Below are 12,519 nucleotides of genomic sequence, written 5' to 3'. Positions count from 1 at the left end.
ATTAATTAGACGCGCGCACACATCAGAAAATTCTCCTTCTCGGTCGGATATTAATTCGCGTATAAACGCACATTACTCGTCGTTTCGATGTCACATACATACGTGTGTGCACGCGCGCGCATGGTGTGCACTGCGTCCAAAATAAATGGGGCGTCGTTAGAACGTTACGCCATGACATATGGACGCTTTATAAGGCGAAAGGACACAGGAGGTACAAAAACAAAAAAAAAAAAAAACGAAAAAAAAAAACAAGAAATTACAGAAATATGATAAACGTGTGGAAAAAAAAGGTACGAGTATTCTTGAAGAGGCGGTACACGTTAAACGTAAAAAATAAATAAGCCATTACGGTTGGTGCGCGTGTTATGTAAAAACGCTCGATCGTCGGGTAAGGTCTGTACGTGACTCGCGTAATCGCGAATCAGAATCGTTTTAGTCGGTCAGCGGAGAGCAGAAGGAAGGGAGGAGGGAAAAGAAAGGGGCCGAAAAGGAGACGAGATAGAAATTAAAAAAAAAAAAGAAGAAGAAGAAACAAAAAGGAAAAAAAGGGGGATTGAGAAAGGCGCGACGACAGGGAAGGTAAGAGAAAAGCAGTGGAAAAATATGCACGCTTGTCAGGGTACAGAACAGACTCGAGCTTTTCAAGCTTACGACGGAGTAGGCGCGCACCTCAGGCTCGAGGACAAGCACCGACGTCTCTGCATACTTGTAAACACTCGCGATAAAGAAGGCGAGGCTACGAATATAAGGCTCATTAAGAAGGACGACGAAGGAAGCGTAGTAGAAGAAAAGGGGGTAGGAAAGGTAAACTTCTTCTTACTTGCGAAAGCGCCGAGGCTCGGCGTTAAAGTAACACAGAAGTGGTTTTCTCCGACGTTATCATCGAGAGAGCGATCGTCCTCGAGCCTAATATTATCGTTTCACCGCGGCTAACCTGCCTATACCTCCCTTCGCAATGCAGGCCGCGTTAACTTAATCTTAATTACGTAATCAAATGACGATACATGCTTGCTCGGTTTTACTTCCATCGTATACGCATTTAATAGTTGGACAATTACTTCATAGGAGACTTTATCGACGAAGAAACGACGCAGTTTCCATTGACTTGGATCAAACGCTGGCCGCGCGGCTACTGAGCGGTATAGTTGATCGAAGCGATATACCGAGGACGTAGATTCGAACATTGAGGGTATTCCTGTTTGGAGAGGTCGAAAAGGTCGATTTTTTGAAAATATTTTGCTAAAATTCTACGCCTGAAGTCGACGGAATAGACAAAGTTACAACGATTTGAAGAAAGTGAAGAAAGTGAGATTTCTCAATAATTAACCAACTAATTCCAACGTGATTCGTGGCAGCTATTCAGAATGGCACACTGCGGGAAATATGTAATAATTTCAATAATAATTAACATAATTACATAAAAATTACACCGTGTTTTTCTGAAACCTTTGTATCCGAAAAATCGCCTAAAAATTGCGTCTCCAAATGCAAATACACTTATAAACTCTGTCTCCCTTGAATTGCTGTTTTGGCGCTCTAATTACGTGTACCATGCAGAGATGAGAAATTGGCCAGCGCAAGGAATACGGGTCTGAATGGATCATATCCCCATAGACCCGCCTTCTCTAACACAATCGCAGAAACGGGGCACACGTTGCTATCGGTCGACGCGACAACATCGACGAATCGAATCGTATAAAATTGCGTGACGGTAGGTGCAAGCAAAGTACTTACTCCTGTGCCGTCCCACTGTCAATCTTCTCATCTCTGTATAATACATCGAGGCCCGACAGATTTTTACCACCTGACTGTATCGCTTCGACCGACTATACCGTTGGACACGGTTCGGTCAAGTCGATGAAAAGTGCCGAAGAGTGTAATTCTAAAACTAACATGAAATGCTGTTTCTTCTACAAGATGGCGCGAGAAAATCTCGAACTTCTTCGCTGAAACTGACGAATCCTTTTTCTTTTTCCCCCCGTTGTCAGGCGCGAAGAGGAGCGAAATTCTTCATGCACCATTTCGTATGCTCGGTATTACGCGCTAGGATGATACCTCTAAAATATCGCGAGCGGCGAATCACGCACACGTGTACAGATGCGCGTTCGCGGCTCGCAATTCTATTCGTTCGCACGATTATCGTGCGAACGTGTATAAAAAATTGGCTCTACCCTCTCACCACAAGCAAATTGGATATACTACGTCAGCGTTAGCGAAAAATCCTTAGCATAATTCGTATGTGTAAAATATAATCGTTAGGTCGCGTCGCTTACTGATAACGCGTTAGGCACCTTCGTTGGCATCTTATCATTGCATGTATACGTGTGTATTGATATTTATGTATAAAACTGTAGCAGCGAAGCGGGAAGAGCAAGGTCGATAACGCGAGCCAAACGCAGATACCGTTCGGACAATAGGGCCCGTTAACGTGCTTTAGGGGCTAGAGAGAAACCAGGTCACACCTATATCCCTGTGTTTTCAATCAAAGCCCATTTCATTCAAAGGAGAAATTCCATTTGGGTTCACGTTACCATTGTATCAGGTGAGAGAAAGCCTAGCAATCACCATGGCAATTAGTATCAATAATTAAAGCACACGTCCTTTCAACGTCCCCGAGTTCAATATCACCCACGATTGCTGACAATTTTTTTTGCTCACTTCTCACTATTCCTCGTTTCTCCATCCGACACAGGAGAGTGTTTTTCATGCCTCGGATTACCGCGAAAACAAACGACGCGGTCTTTTCCCTCGATATTCCAAATGACACGCGGTTGAATCCTGTGAAAACGATTGGAGATCACCGACTATGTTGCGCACTGTGTGTATCGGTGACGAGAAATATTACGAGTTGTACGTATGACGAAGCAAGTAAGCGTCAAAGGGATTGTTGAAACAGAGACAGAGAGAGAGAGCGAGAGAGAAAGAAGTTGCAGACGTGTTTGCCGACGATAGACAAATGTCGAACAGAGAAACGATCCGAAGTTCGGTTAACTAAAACGCAAACATTCCATGCTAATCGAGCTCTCACACTTTGCCTGTCTTTATCCCCCCCCCCTCTCTCTCTCTCTCTCTCTCCTATATACTTCCGTTCCCTCTTCGTTTGTCTTGACGGGGGTATTCAAATTTTCAAGTTTCTCAATTAACCCGAACCCTTCCGGAGCCTTTGTATCCCTGAAATCGATAAAGTCCCAAGGCAACATGGCTAACCGATTTAAATTTATCCAACGTATCGCGCACCCTCTACCCACCCGCCTACTATATAGATTCCCTGTCATAGATCTGGTCTATCCCTCCACTTGCCGGTTGGTCGCAGTTTCGCTTTGGCTCTACGTAAAATTCGAGCCGCATGAAACTTCGAAGCACCCAGTTTTGGCAAGTTCGACCGTAAGGCTTGTTACGTTAAATAGCAACCGGTATGTAACCGGTTCGAACGTACTGTCTTCGTTACCTATCCCTTTCCCGTGCATTGTGCCACGACGTTTGCACGTTGGATCTATGTTTCAAAGTTAAGTTCGATCCACGGTTATAACTTTCTGGGCAATGGGTATATTTGAACTCGGATTCTCGCGGAACTGCAGCTGGGAAAATGTCGAAATAACTTCTCCAACATAAACGCTCGTCTGTAGCCGTAATAGCAGCTATCCTGGTGACTTTTGAATTTTCGCCGAGGCTCGTCCTACAAAATACCCGCCTAATTTCCTCGTGTAAATATATCAACAGAAACTCTACGTTCTCTCAACCTTAAAACGATCCAATTGATACGTGACCCTTCCAAATCTCTAGCGATCTGGAGAAATTCTACCGTATCAGATGAGCGTTAGGCGTAGTTAATCACCGTGGCAATTAGTATCGGTAATCAAAGCAAACGCCCTTTAACTTCGTTCTCGCGTTCACCACGAGGTGTAGACCCAACGAAGCGAAGAGAAGAGAAGGTGTTTCTTCTCAGCGCAAGGTCGAGGACTCGTTGCTGATTAGGTGTGACCAGTCGCCATCAGAGCACGTCGGTCCAGATTGATAAGCTCACGTGTCGCGATGTAAATTAACCTGACCAGCACGGATGGCCGGAACGTGGCTAAGGTTAACTCGGAAGGGGATGGTGGTTACGTGGTCTCAGTATGCTCTAAATAGCTATCCTTGATGCGATCCAACGCCATCTCGCTGTCTCGTTTCCCGACCCTTCTTGCTCCCGAATTCTCGTCTAACCCTACGAAGCTTAGCTTAACCCCGAGACGCCACAAGAGGCAATTAACCTTCCGCCAACCCCTTTACGCGCATTGCTTCCCCCGTTTGCCCATTTCTACCGCTGTCTCCTACTGTTTCCAGTCGTTCTCCGTTTCAACTACCCTGCTACACCCTGACCCCTCTACAGTTGCGCCCGCCCGCCCCGTCCACCGTTTCTCCTGTTGATATCCCACTTGGAGCATCTGCATAATCATGCTCGATTCCCAATGCTAATTAGAGTCCGCGCCTGGTGCCCTATCCAACGTAGCCAAGTACACGTCGACCTCCATCACCTTCGTAGCCACGCCACGCCTGATCCCGCTTCGGCTTGTTTCGCTTTATCCTGTCTCGTTTCGCATACGACCGACAGGAAAAAGCGGAGAGTGAAGAGGAGGAAGGAAACGTCGCAAGAAAACACAGGGGGAGATTATGCGCTATTATGAATGAAGGATGAGGAAGCTGCAAGGTAATCGATCGAGCCTGCCTCCTTTGATCGTCTAATTGCTTCTACCTACTACTGTAATTAGTTCCTAGTACGATTGTTCGTTGAACTATTCGGAACTTCCTTTCCTTTTTGCGTCTGTGTTTCCTTTTTTTCTTTTTCAACGTGACTCCACTTGGCAGCTGTCTTCGGTAAAAACAGGTCTGCGTATAAACCGCGTGTATCGATCGTTACCGAGACTTTCCATTGATCGCGAATAAGAACCAAGCATTCAGTTGTGTATATGCATTTCATGGCATTTAGTTCCGCGTGTCGCGTTAATTGAAGTCTGTCATACAGCGGACGCGGGAGGGGGGGAAAAACAGGCTATAAACGATGCATCATCATTTCGTAAAACCCGACGAAGAAACCGGCGATCATAAAAGGCCGCCGTTCCGTTTCACGATGCTTATTAATTTGAAATTGCAGGTGTGATAGGAAAGCTTTACTCCTCGCGCAGTATATTTTTCACCAGCCGTGGACTTTTCAAGTCTTTACGAAGGGAGACAACCGAGGAGCGGTTGCCTCGCTTGTAGCAGGATCGATCGTATACCTTTGATAACAGAAGAGAAAAAAAGGGAGAAATATGCACGCGATAATTCTTATAAAGTAAAGAGAGCACGAAGTGTCGCGTCGGTCGACTGTGTACGGGCAGTTTTAATCAGATATTCTACGTTGCGATATCTTAAAAAAGAAAAAGAACAAACAAAATTCCTCTATCTGCCCGACACGTCGAACTGTGAGACTTACCGAGAATACTCCAGAAGGTTTGCACGAATCCCGATTACAAGGCAGCGGACTGCCGCTCCAGAAGATAATATTGTTATAATTCGATCCCTCCAGCACGTTGTTTCTGTCTTTCAGAGATCGTTCGCGTGAAAAATTTCTGATTGAGAACGTGATACACCGGGTGTAACGTAGAAGACACGCGAAACACGTAAAACGTGTACGACTATACTTAGCACTTGGAGAATGGGGGGAGAAAAAATGGAACCGGTGTGTTGTTAGACGGAGGAGAAGCTTCGAAACGAATCGAAGATCATCGACGCTCGATCGTTCGTAAAGATCTCTGTACGAAGTCGACTACTGGAGGTTCACGACGTCGCCAGCGGAGGAAGACGAGATTAAAGGGACGGGGAGGATCAAGTTGAAGGCTATTCAAAAACGGCGTGCTGAATAACCGGCGTCGTACAACTTACAGAGGCTGTCGGTGCGTCCCGGAACGGAATGCATTCCGGGAACGGAAACCGAGACCGAGAGAGCTTCTTGATGCTTGAGCATCTGCCGACGTCTCTGCCAGGTGAAGGTCCACGCTGCTATGATGGCGATCTGGGCGACGAGAAAGACGGTCCCAGCGACAATTGCCTCGCCCAAGTTGATGCACATCCCCATCGTTGACGAGATGTCCTCGCTCTCGACGAAAACGGTGTCCCTGGTTGCTGAACTGGCGTTCGACGCTTTGCTATCGTGCTCGAATCCAAACTTGTCCGTGATCTGAATCGATTGTACCAGAAGAAGATCCTCGCGGCTCTGGGCTGAGGTGCCGGTTGAACGACGACGACGACGTTTGCCGAACGAAATCACAGAGCGCAACTCGCCGGTGGTCTCCTCTTGATCGCACTGTACCGGCTCGCAAGTGGGCATACACGGTGTCACAAGTGCGCGGAACTGCACTACCTCGGAGCTCGGGAATTTGAAGGCGTCGAAGTGGGATAGTAAGATCTGAAATGGTACAATAAAATCTTCGTGAATGTCATGATACTTGGAATGGTCTAATCAGTTTCAAAGAGATCAAGAGAAAGTTCGATATTTCTTATTAATGTTCGTAATTACAATCGACCAACATTTACTATGGTATAAATTTCTTTTTTGGACATTTAAATGACGTTTGGGTTTTTAAATATTTTTGGAATTTTGAAGTAGACATTTGTGAATCATTTAGATGTCATAATGGTGTATTAAAATTTCGCTTAAAAATAAATTTCCCTAGGTTGATTAAGTTTTTTTTTAATTACCATAGACGAACATTTGCTGTGGTATATGTTTCCTTTTTTTAATATTTTTAAGGACATTTAGATTTTGAAATATTTTTGGAATTTTAAAGTAGATATTTGTCAATCATTTGGATGTCATAAGGGTGTAATTAAAGTTTCACTTAAAAATAAATTTCTGTAGTTTGACTAGCACAAATCGTACTGATTCAAGCTTGGACTAAATTTGACCTGCTTTAGGTTTCAGTAATTCGAGTAGTTCCTTAACAAATCTGCATGTTTAACAATGTCTGGGAAGTTCCAATTAAATTGAACATTTAACTGGTTCAAATTCTAAGCAGCTTCAACAATTCATGATCCTACGAACCTGTCTGCATAAATGGAAACCTATAATAGCGATTTCTGAATAATTTCGTTAACTTTGTATTACGTCCAAATTCAGAAAAAAATTGGATTTCGATTTTTCTGCTATTGATTTATAAATAAGCATACCTTAATTTTCTAATTTTTCTAGAAAACTAGAAAAACGTTCTTAGTTTTCGAAATCCTACAGATTTTAATTCATACTCTAATAAACCTAAAATAAGTGTAGCAAGTAAACATTATCAAAAATTAGAAAAACGTTCTTAATTTTCCAAATCTCGAAGATTTTGAATTGGCTAAGTAAAAATTGAAATAAAATGACGAAGCAAGTACGTATTAGGATTCTTAATTATAATATTAAAAACGCCGAACGGACATCGGTAGTTTCGGTATCATTGAAGAAGATTCTTCGTGTAATCTATCACGTTTCTTTGGTGTGTTTTCACGCTCGTCAGAGCAGATCGTAGAATATGCGCAACTGTTAAAGATTTCACGAGTCGTGAGAACAATCAAGGGGAGCAAAAATTCTGTACTTCCGGAGGATTTGCAAGTCACGTAAGGAGTTGTTTTGTGCCGTTATTCATCATTAAGATAATACGTCAACAGCTGTGCCAAATAACTTCCTTGGAATGTAACAATTGCAAGATTTTTGCGTATCCCGATGTAATTTACCGTTTGCAGAAATAACTTAGGTGCCGCTAGGCCCTGTCCTCCGCGTTCATTTCTTTCTACTTATTCTTCATTGTATACTTAAATTGTGCCACGATTCAATACACTACAGCATTATGCAATTTCGCTGGATTTCATTTGGCACAAAAGACGAATTAAAATACCATCAGCCATTGGATATTAACGGGGAACAATTTTCGTTTCGTGAACTCTTCTTCGAATGTAATACTTTCTCTTGCAAAAATCAGCAAAACAGCTGGATCTGTGGTTTTTTTTTTTATTCTGCAATTAAATTTAGAAGGATCGGTAATTAACCAGGAGTTGATAATCACACTTAACAGTATTCAAAAGTGACCTTCTTCAAAGGGAAGAAAAAATCTTGTAATTTTATTCTTGTTTGTTTAAAGATTCAATTTTTCAAGCTTTACACAATCCTTTTTCCATCGATACTAAGTCAGATTTCAAGTTTTCTTAATGTGCGATTAAATTTAAAAGGATCTTGCAATTCTATTCCCCTTTTTCAGACATTTAATTTTTCAAATTTTAGACAATCCTTTTTCCACCTATACTAAGTCAATTTTCAATCTTTTTAAACTATGCAATTAAATTTAAAAGAACCTAACCATGAGTCAATCAAGTGACCTTTTTCGAAAACAAAGAAAAAGTCCTGCAATTTTATTCCTCTTCGTCAAAAATTCAGTTTTTGTCAATCTTTTTACACTAAACCGGTTCTTAGCAAACAGAAACATAGTCGTCTGCATTCGATACAACTCAACACCAAGACATCCCGGAAGTTCCAGAGCACCCTTTGATATTACACTCGGATAAAAAGCCGGCGAGCGTATGGAACACAGGTAGCAACGATCTTATAACACGTGGAGCGTTGTTCGTCGCACGCAATATGCGTAATAGAAGATCGCCGCAAAACTGGTTTTTGCCTCTTACAGCAGCTGCGTCCGAATTTTTTGCTCTTCATTAGGTAAGGCTGTATAGCAGCAATTACATGAAATTATACGATGAAAGGCCTGGCATGTACGCCGACTTTGTCTTCAGAATGTTCCATCCTCTGTAACCTGGACAATTTCAATAAGCAATACCTGCACGCGAAATTTTCAATGGAGAATTTTCTCTTTCGTTACTTTTGGCTACCCTTCCCGAGACAAATTACCAGAATAATGTTAGCCTATCAATCGAACCTTCGCAGTCTTCCCCTTTCTGAATACACACTCCCGAAGAATCTCGACAGCGTTAAATAAAAGATGACACGCGGTGTTTGCACGTGTAAGCCAATTTCACGGTGCTATTATCGAATGTTTAGTATATGACACGTTGGGAAATCAATTGGATTCATCGCTGGCAGCGCGGATCCTTTTTGCCGCTTCTTTCATCGAACTAGGAAACCGCGCGTTTACCGGCTTTACGATCGGTTTTAGCCGCAAACCGCTTAGCGCCACGCGCGTGTACGCCTTCGAAACTGGTTTCTGCGGCACATTACCAAGTTCATCGTATTTACACACCAAGCACGTACATTATCGGGGGAGGGAGACGGTGGTGAGGGAAGAAGTAAGACATTAAAATATGCTTCATTCCGCGTACAGCTTCATTTAGCTGTTTCTTTGGAGAACGTGTCTCGCAGAACGAGCGAAACTTTATTAACTCCATGTCAGCGAACGCTAAGAGGCCGGCGGAAAGCCTTAGAGAAGCAAGGTCAGTAAAACGCGGGAAAAGAAGTGAGTGGTGTGTAGTATACACGCGGCATCTGGTACCAGGCTGATTCTACATTACCTTCCAACCGGAATAGAGCCAACGTAGACGAACGTGACAACGACCACAACCGAGTTTAGCGGCGAACTTGAGAGTGATGACAGAGCGCGCGTAAAACGAAGTAGACAGAGCTATCGTAAGTGTACCATCCACGCCATGGATCAGTCCGCAGAGCCAGATACACATTGAGAGGCGCAATTGCTTCTGCTTGATCCCTCTCATCTGTTGCCGCGATAAATTAGCCAAATGAATTACCACGTGTGTTGTGATATACAAAGGCCCGAGGGTGGAATTGAGTCGATGTTACTGTTCCAATTTCAAGTTGTAATACAGTCGGGTTTATGATTCGGTAATTGAGTCCTTCGTCGGCTCTGACTGATTAACTCTACCTTTCGCATTTTGCTTCTGTTTTTTTTTTAATTTGAGTACCAAATTACACGACGTGTGTGCTTGACTTGTCATAGATAAAATCAGTTCAATAAATTTCTGTTACATAAATAAAGTAAGTTGATAAATTTCAGTTTCATAAACAAAATAAGTCTAATAAATAGCACTCGATAAAGTTTAGTCACTGTAACTTCCCTGGAGTAAAAAGTGTCCCAATCGTTTATCCAAAATGTGATGCGAAAGCTATTCAAAATAATTGTAAATACGAGAAAATGGCAGCGATCTAACGCAATTCTTAAGAAAATCTGCAGGTGAAGATTGCAACAGAGTAAATCCAAAGTGCCACAAAATCATCGCTACACAAGAACAGCAACCAGCAAACGCGTTCGCCGACACTGGGTCAAAAATGGCCATTTTTAGCATCCTCCTTTAAAAATCGTCGTTTCTAATCTTCGAATCCATTCTTGCAGCAGGACTCATATGTCACGAAACACCTTGTACATTGTACACTTATACCAGTGTCTACAGAGGGAAGCGAGTACGGCGGCTGAGAAATGTTTCCAATTTCATTCAAACCGGTTGTGAAATGGAAGAGCCCCGGGTACCGCGGCTTGGCTACGTGACAGACATACCGGCAAACCCAACTTTTGGCAAATTCTTGGTTAGGCGAGACGGATCCTTTTGCCAGACCATTCAGGCCCAACCGAATGCTTCCTTCGTGCTCGTTTTTCTTGCTATTCGAGGTTAATAAAATTGCCGACGGTTACGGAAAAAGGAAAACAACTCGGCGAGAGAGAGTGTACAGTAAAGTTGTCAAACGTTTCAACGAGTATCTCGAAATTTTACTGTTTACTTGGTCCTCTCTGGAATTAATTAACAGTATAGAGTAACTTTTTCTGTTAGAAACTGGGCAATGGTGACGTAAAGTCGAAACAGGAAGAGAGAGTGAGGTTCGCTCGTTTAATACCTTTATCTTCTGAGCTATTGCTCCACTTCAAGCTACCACCACTGTACAAGAATATCAGAGGCGAACCAACACTTCACCTCTGATCTCATTTTCCTGTTGTTTCATTTATGAACATTTATAATTAGCAAGATTGCCGTGACGCTTTTGTACCGGTACATTTTTGTCAGAGACGAAGCACGGAAAGGGAAGAAGAAAACGAAGAGAGGAATTATTTTTATGAAAGTACTATTTTTCTTCTCTTTTTTTTTTTTCTTTTAATTCAACAGGTTTATTTAGGTGAGAAGGTATTCCGACTTCTGGTTGGGTGAGAAATTCACCGCCGGGCAATTCGTGGCTTTCACAAAAGACCTCTTACGTTACTTTTGTTCAACTTTTTCTTTATACGTTCTATCATTTCTCGCCAAACAATTCATCCATTTGCCCCTTTTAACGTATCTAACGAATCTCGTATTTCTTATTTCCAGCGTTAATCTCAAATCGATTCTCGAATCTCGATTTTATCGTTCCTCTCTTTGATCGACAATTCTATGCATTGATCCCTTTACCCCATACTTAGCACCGTGAAGGGAAATTATTAAAAATTATCAACAAGTAACTCTGTGTCACATGATGGATAATGTAAAAACTTCGATTCATTCATACAAAGTGGACCGATAAAAATTGTTCACAGAAGTCGATGACCTTCATATCTCTTCAGCGCCTTCACCCATGAAAACAATCATTATAGTCCGTTTTATAGCAAACAACCTTCGCTAAAAAAGAATTTCTCTTACTCTCCCGATTCCAGAGATACTCCAGGCGGTAATTTTTATTGCTCCACCCAGTATCCCCAGCAAACCTAGTTCAACATCCACCGCGATAAGTTTCCAGCTCTTTGTTAACGGGCTACAATGAAAGCCAACACTTAACGCGTCAGCAACGAAGCACCTTTGCTTCGGCAAAAAGAGAAGAAAAAGAATTGTGATTGTTTAGAAAACCTCAGTGTTTGCCACAATAGCCGGTTGTTTACACGAGAGAAAGGAAGCAAGGCTGGAAATATTTATTATCATATCATAATGATGCGATACTGGCGTGTACGTCATGGATAAATGATCATCGATAGCGTGGCGTATATCAAGCGGCCTCCGACAGACGTTTTATCACTGGCGCGTTTCATGCCAGGTAAATGCAAGTGAGAGAAACCACGCGCGTACACACAATTCCCCTGCTGCCCTCGTGTAACGCTGTCTAGTTATATCCCCGGCGCTTCTTCTTCTTCTAGTCAGATTCTTGTTCCACGAATTGTAATTTCCTGTGTATGAAGGGGCCACGTACAGAGCCTGTGCCCGGCTATTCGCAGATATCCAGGGCCTCTCCTCGTTACTTGGACAAGTCCCGGGGAGGAAATGAGGTTAGCGCTCGCGTGATCTGTGTGGAATCGGCGGAACGAGATCGTGGCAGGAATGGAACGGGTTCTTTCCCCCCGCTAGGAGGGGTGTCAGGGTGCACACGACTCGGTGATATATCTCGATCCGGCGCATCTTTCCTGGATTAGCGGGTATAAATTTGCCCTTTCTTTCAACCCGGGACTGTTATTACTTTCTAATAAAGCGATATTGCTCCGCGGCGCGCCCGCACCCGTGCGAGCAAATGATGTGGAACGACGAGTTAACGAGGCGGTATGCTCCTTGTTGTAA

General features: G+C 43.0%; 2 protein-coding genes across 2 annotated transcripts in view; one reads left to right on the top strand and one right to left on the bottom strand.

Annotated features, from left to right (window-relative positions):
* The window catches only part of LOC108578786 (autophagy-related protein 16-1-like), a 433,092-nt gene that overhangs the window by 331,020 nt on the left and 89,553 nt on the right, over window positions 1–12,519 (top strand). The gene's annotated exons all lie outside the window — the stretch shown is intronic.
* Window positions 5,861–12,519, bottom strand: part of LOC108578785 — a 112,213-nt gene continuing 105,554 nt past the window's right edge. Inside the window, exon 5 of the mRNA XM_017942180.1 lies at window positions 5,861–6,424. Coding sequence (XP_017797669.1) covers window positions 5,861–6,424 — 564 coding nt within the window. The remainder of the gene's footprint in view (window positions 6,425–12,519) is intronic.

This window comes from Habropoda laboriosa, unplaced genomic scaffold (genome assembly GCF_001263275.1).
Source record: "Habropoda laboriosa isolate 0110345459 unplaced genomic scaffold, ASM126327v1 scaffold47, whole genome shotgun sequence".
Classification (NCBI taxonomy): domain Eukaryota; kingdom Metazoa; phylum Arthropoda; class Insecta; order Hymenoptera; family Apidae; genus Habropoda; species Habropoda laboriosa.
Note: the sequence above shows the minus strand (reverse complement) of the source record. Positions and strands in the feature narration are given on the sequence as shown.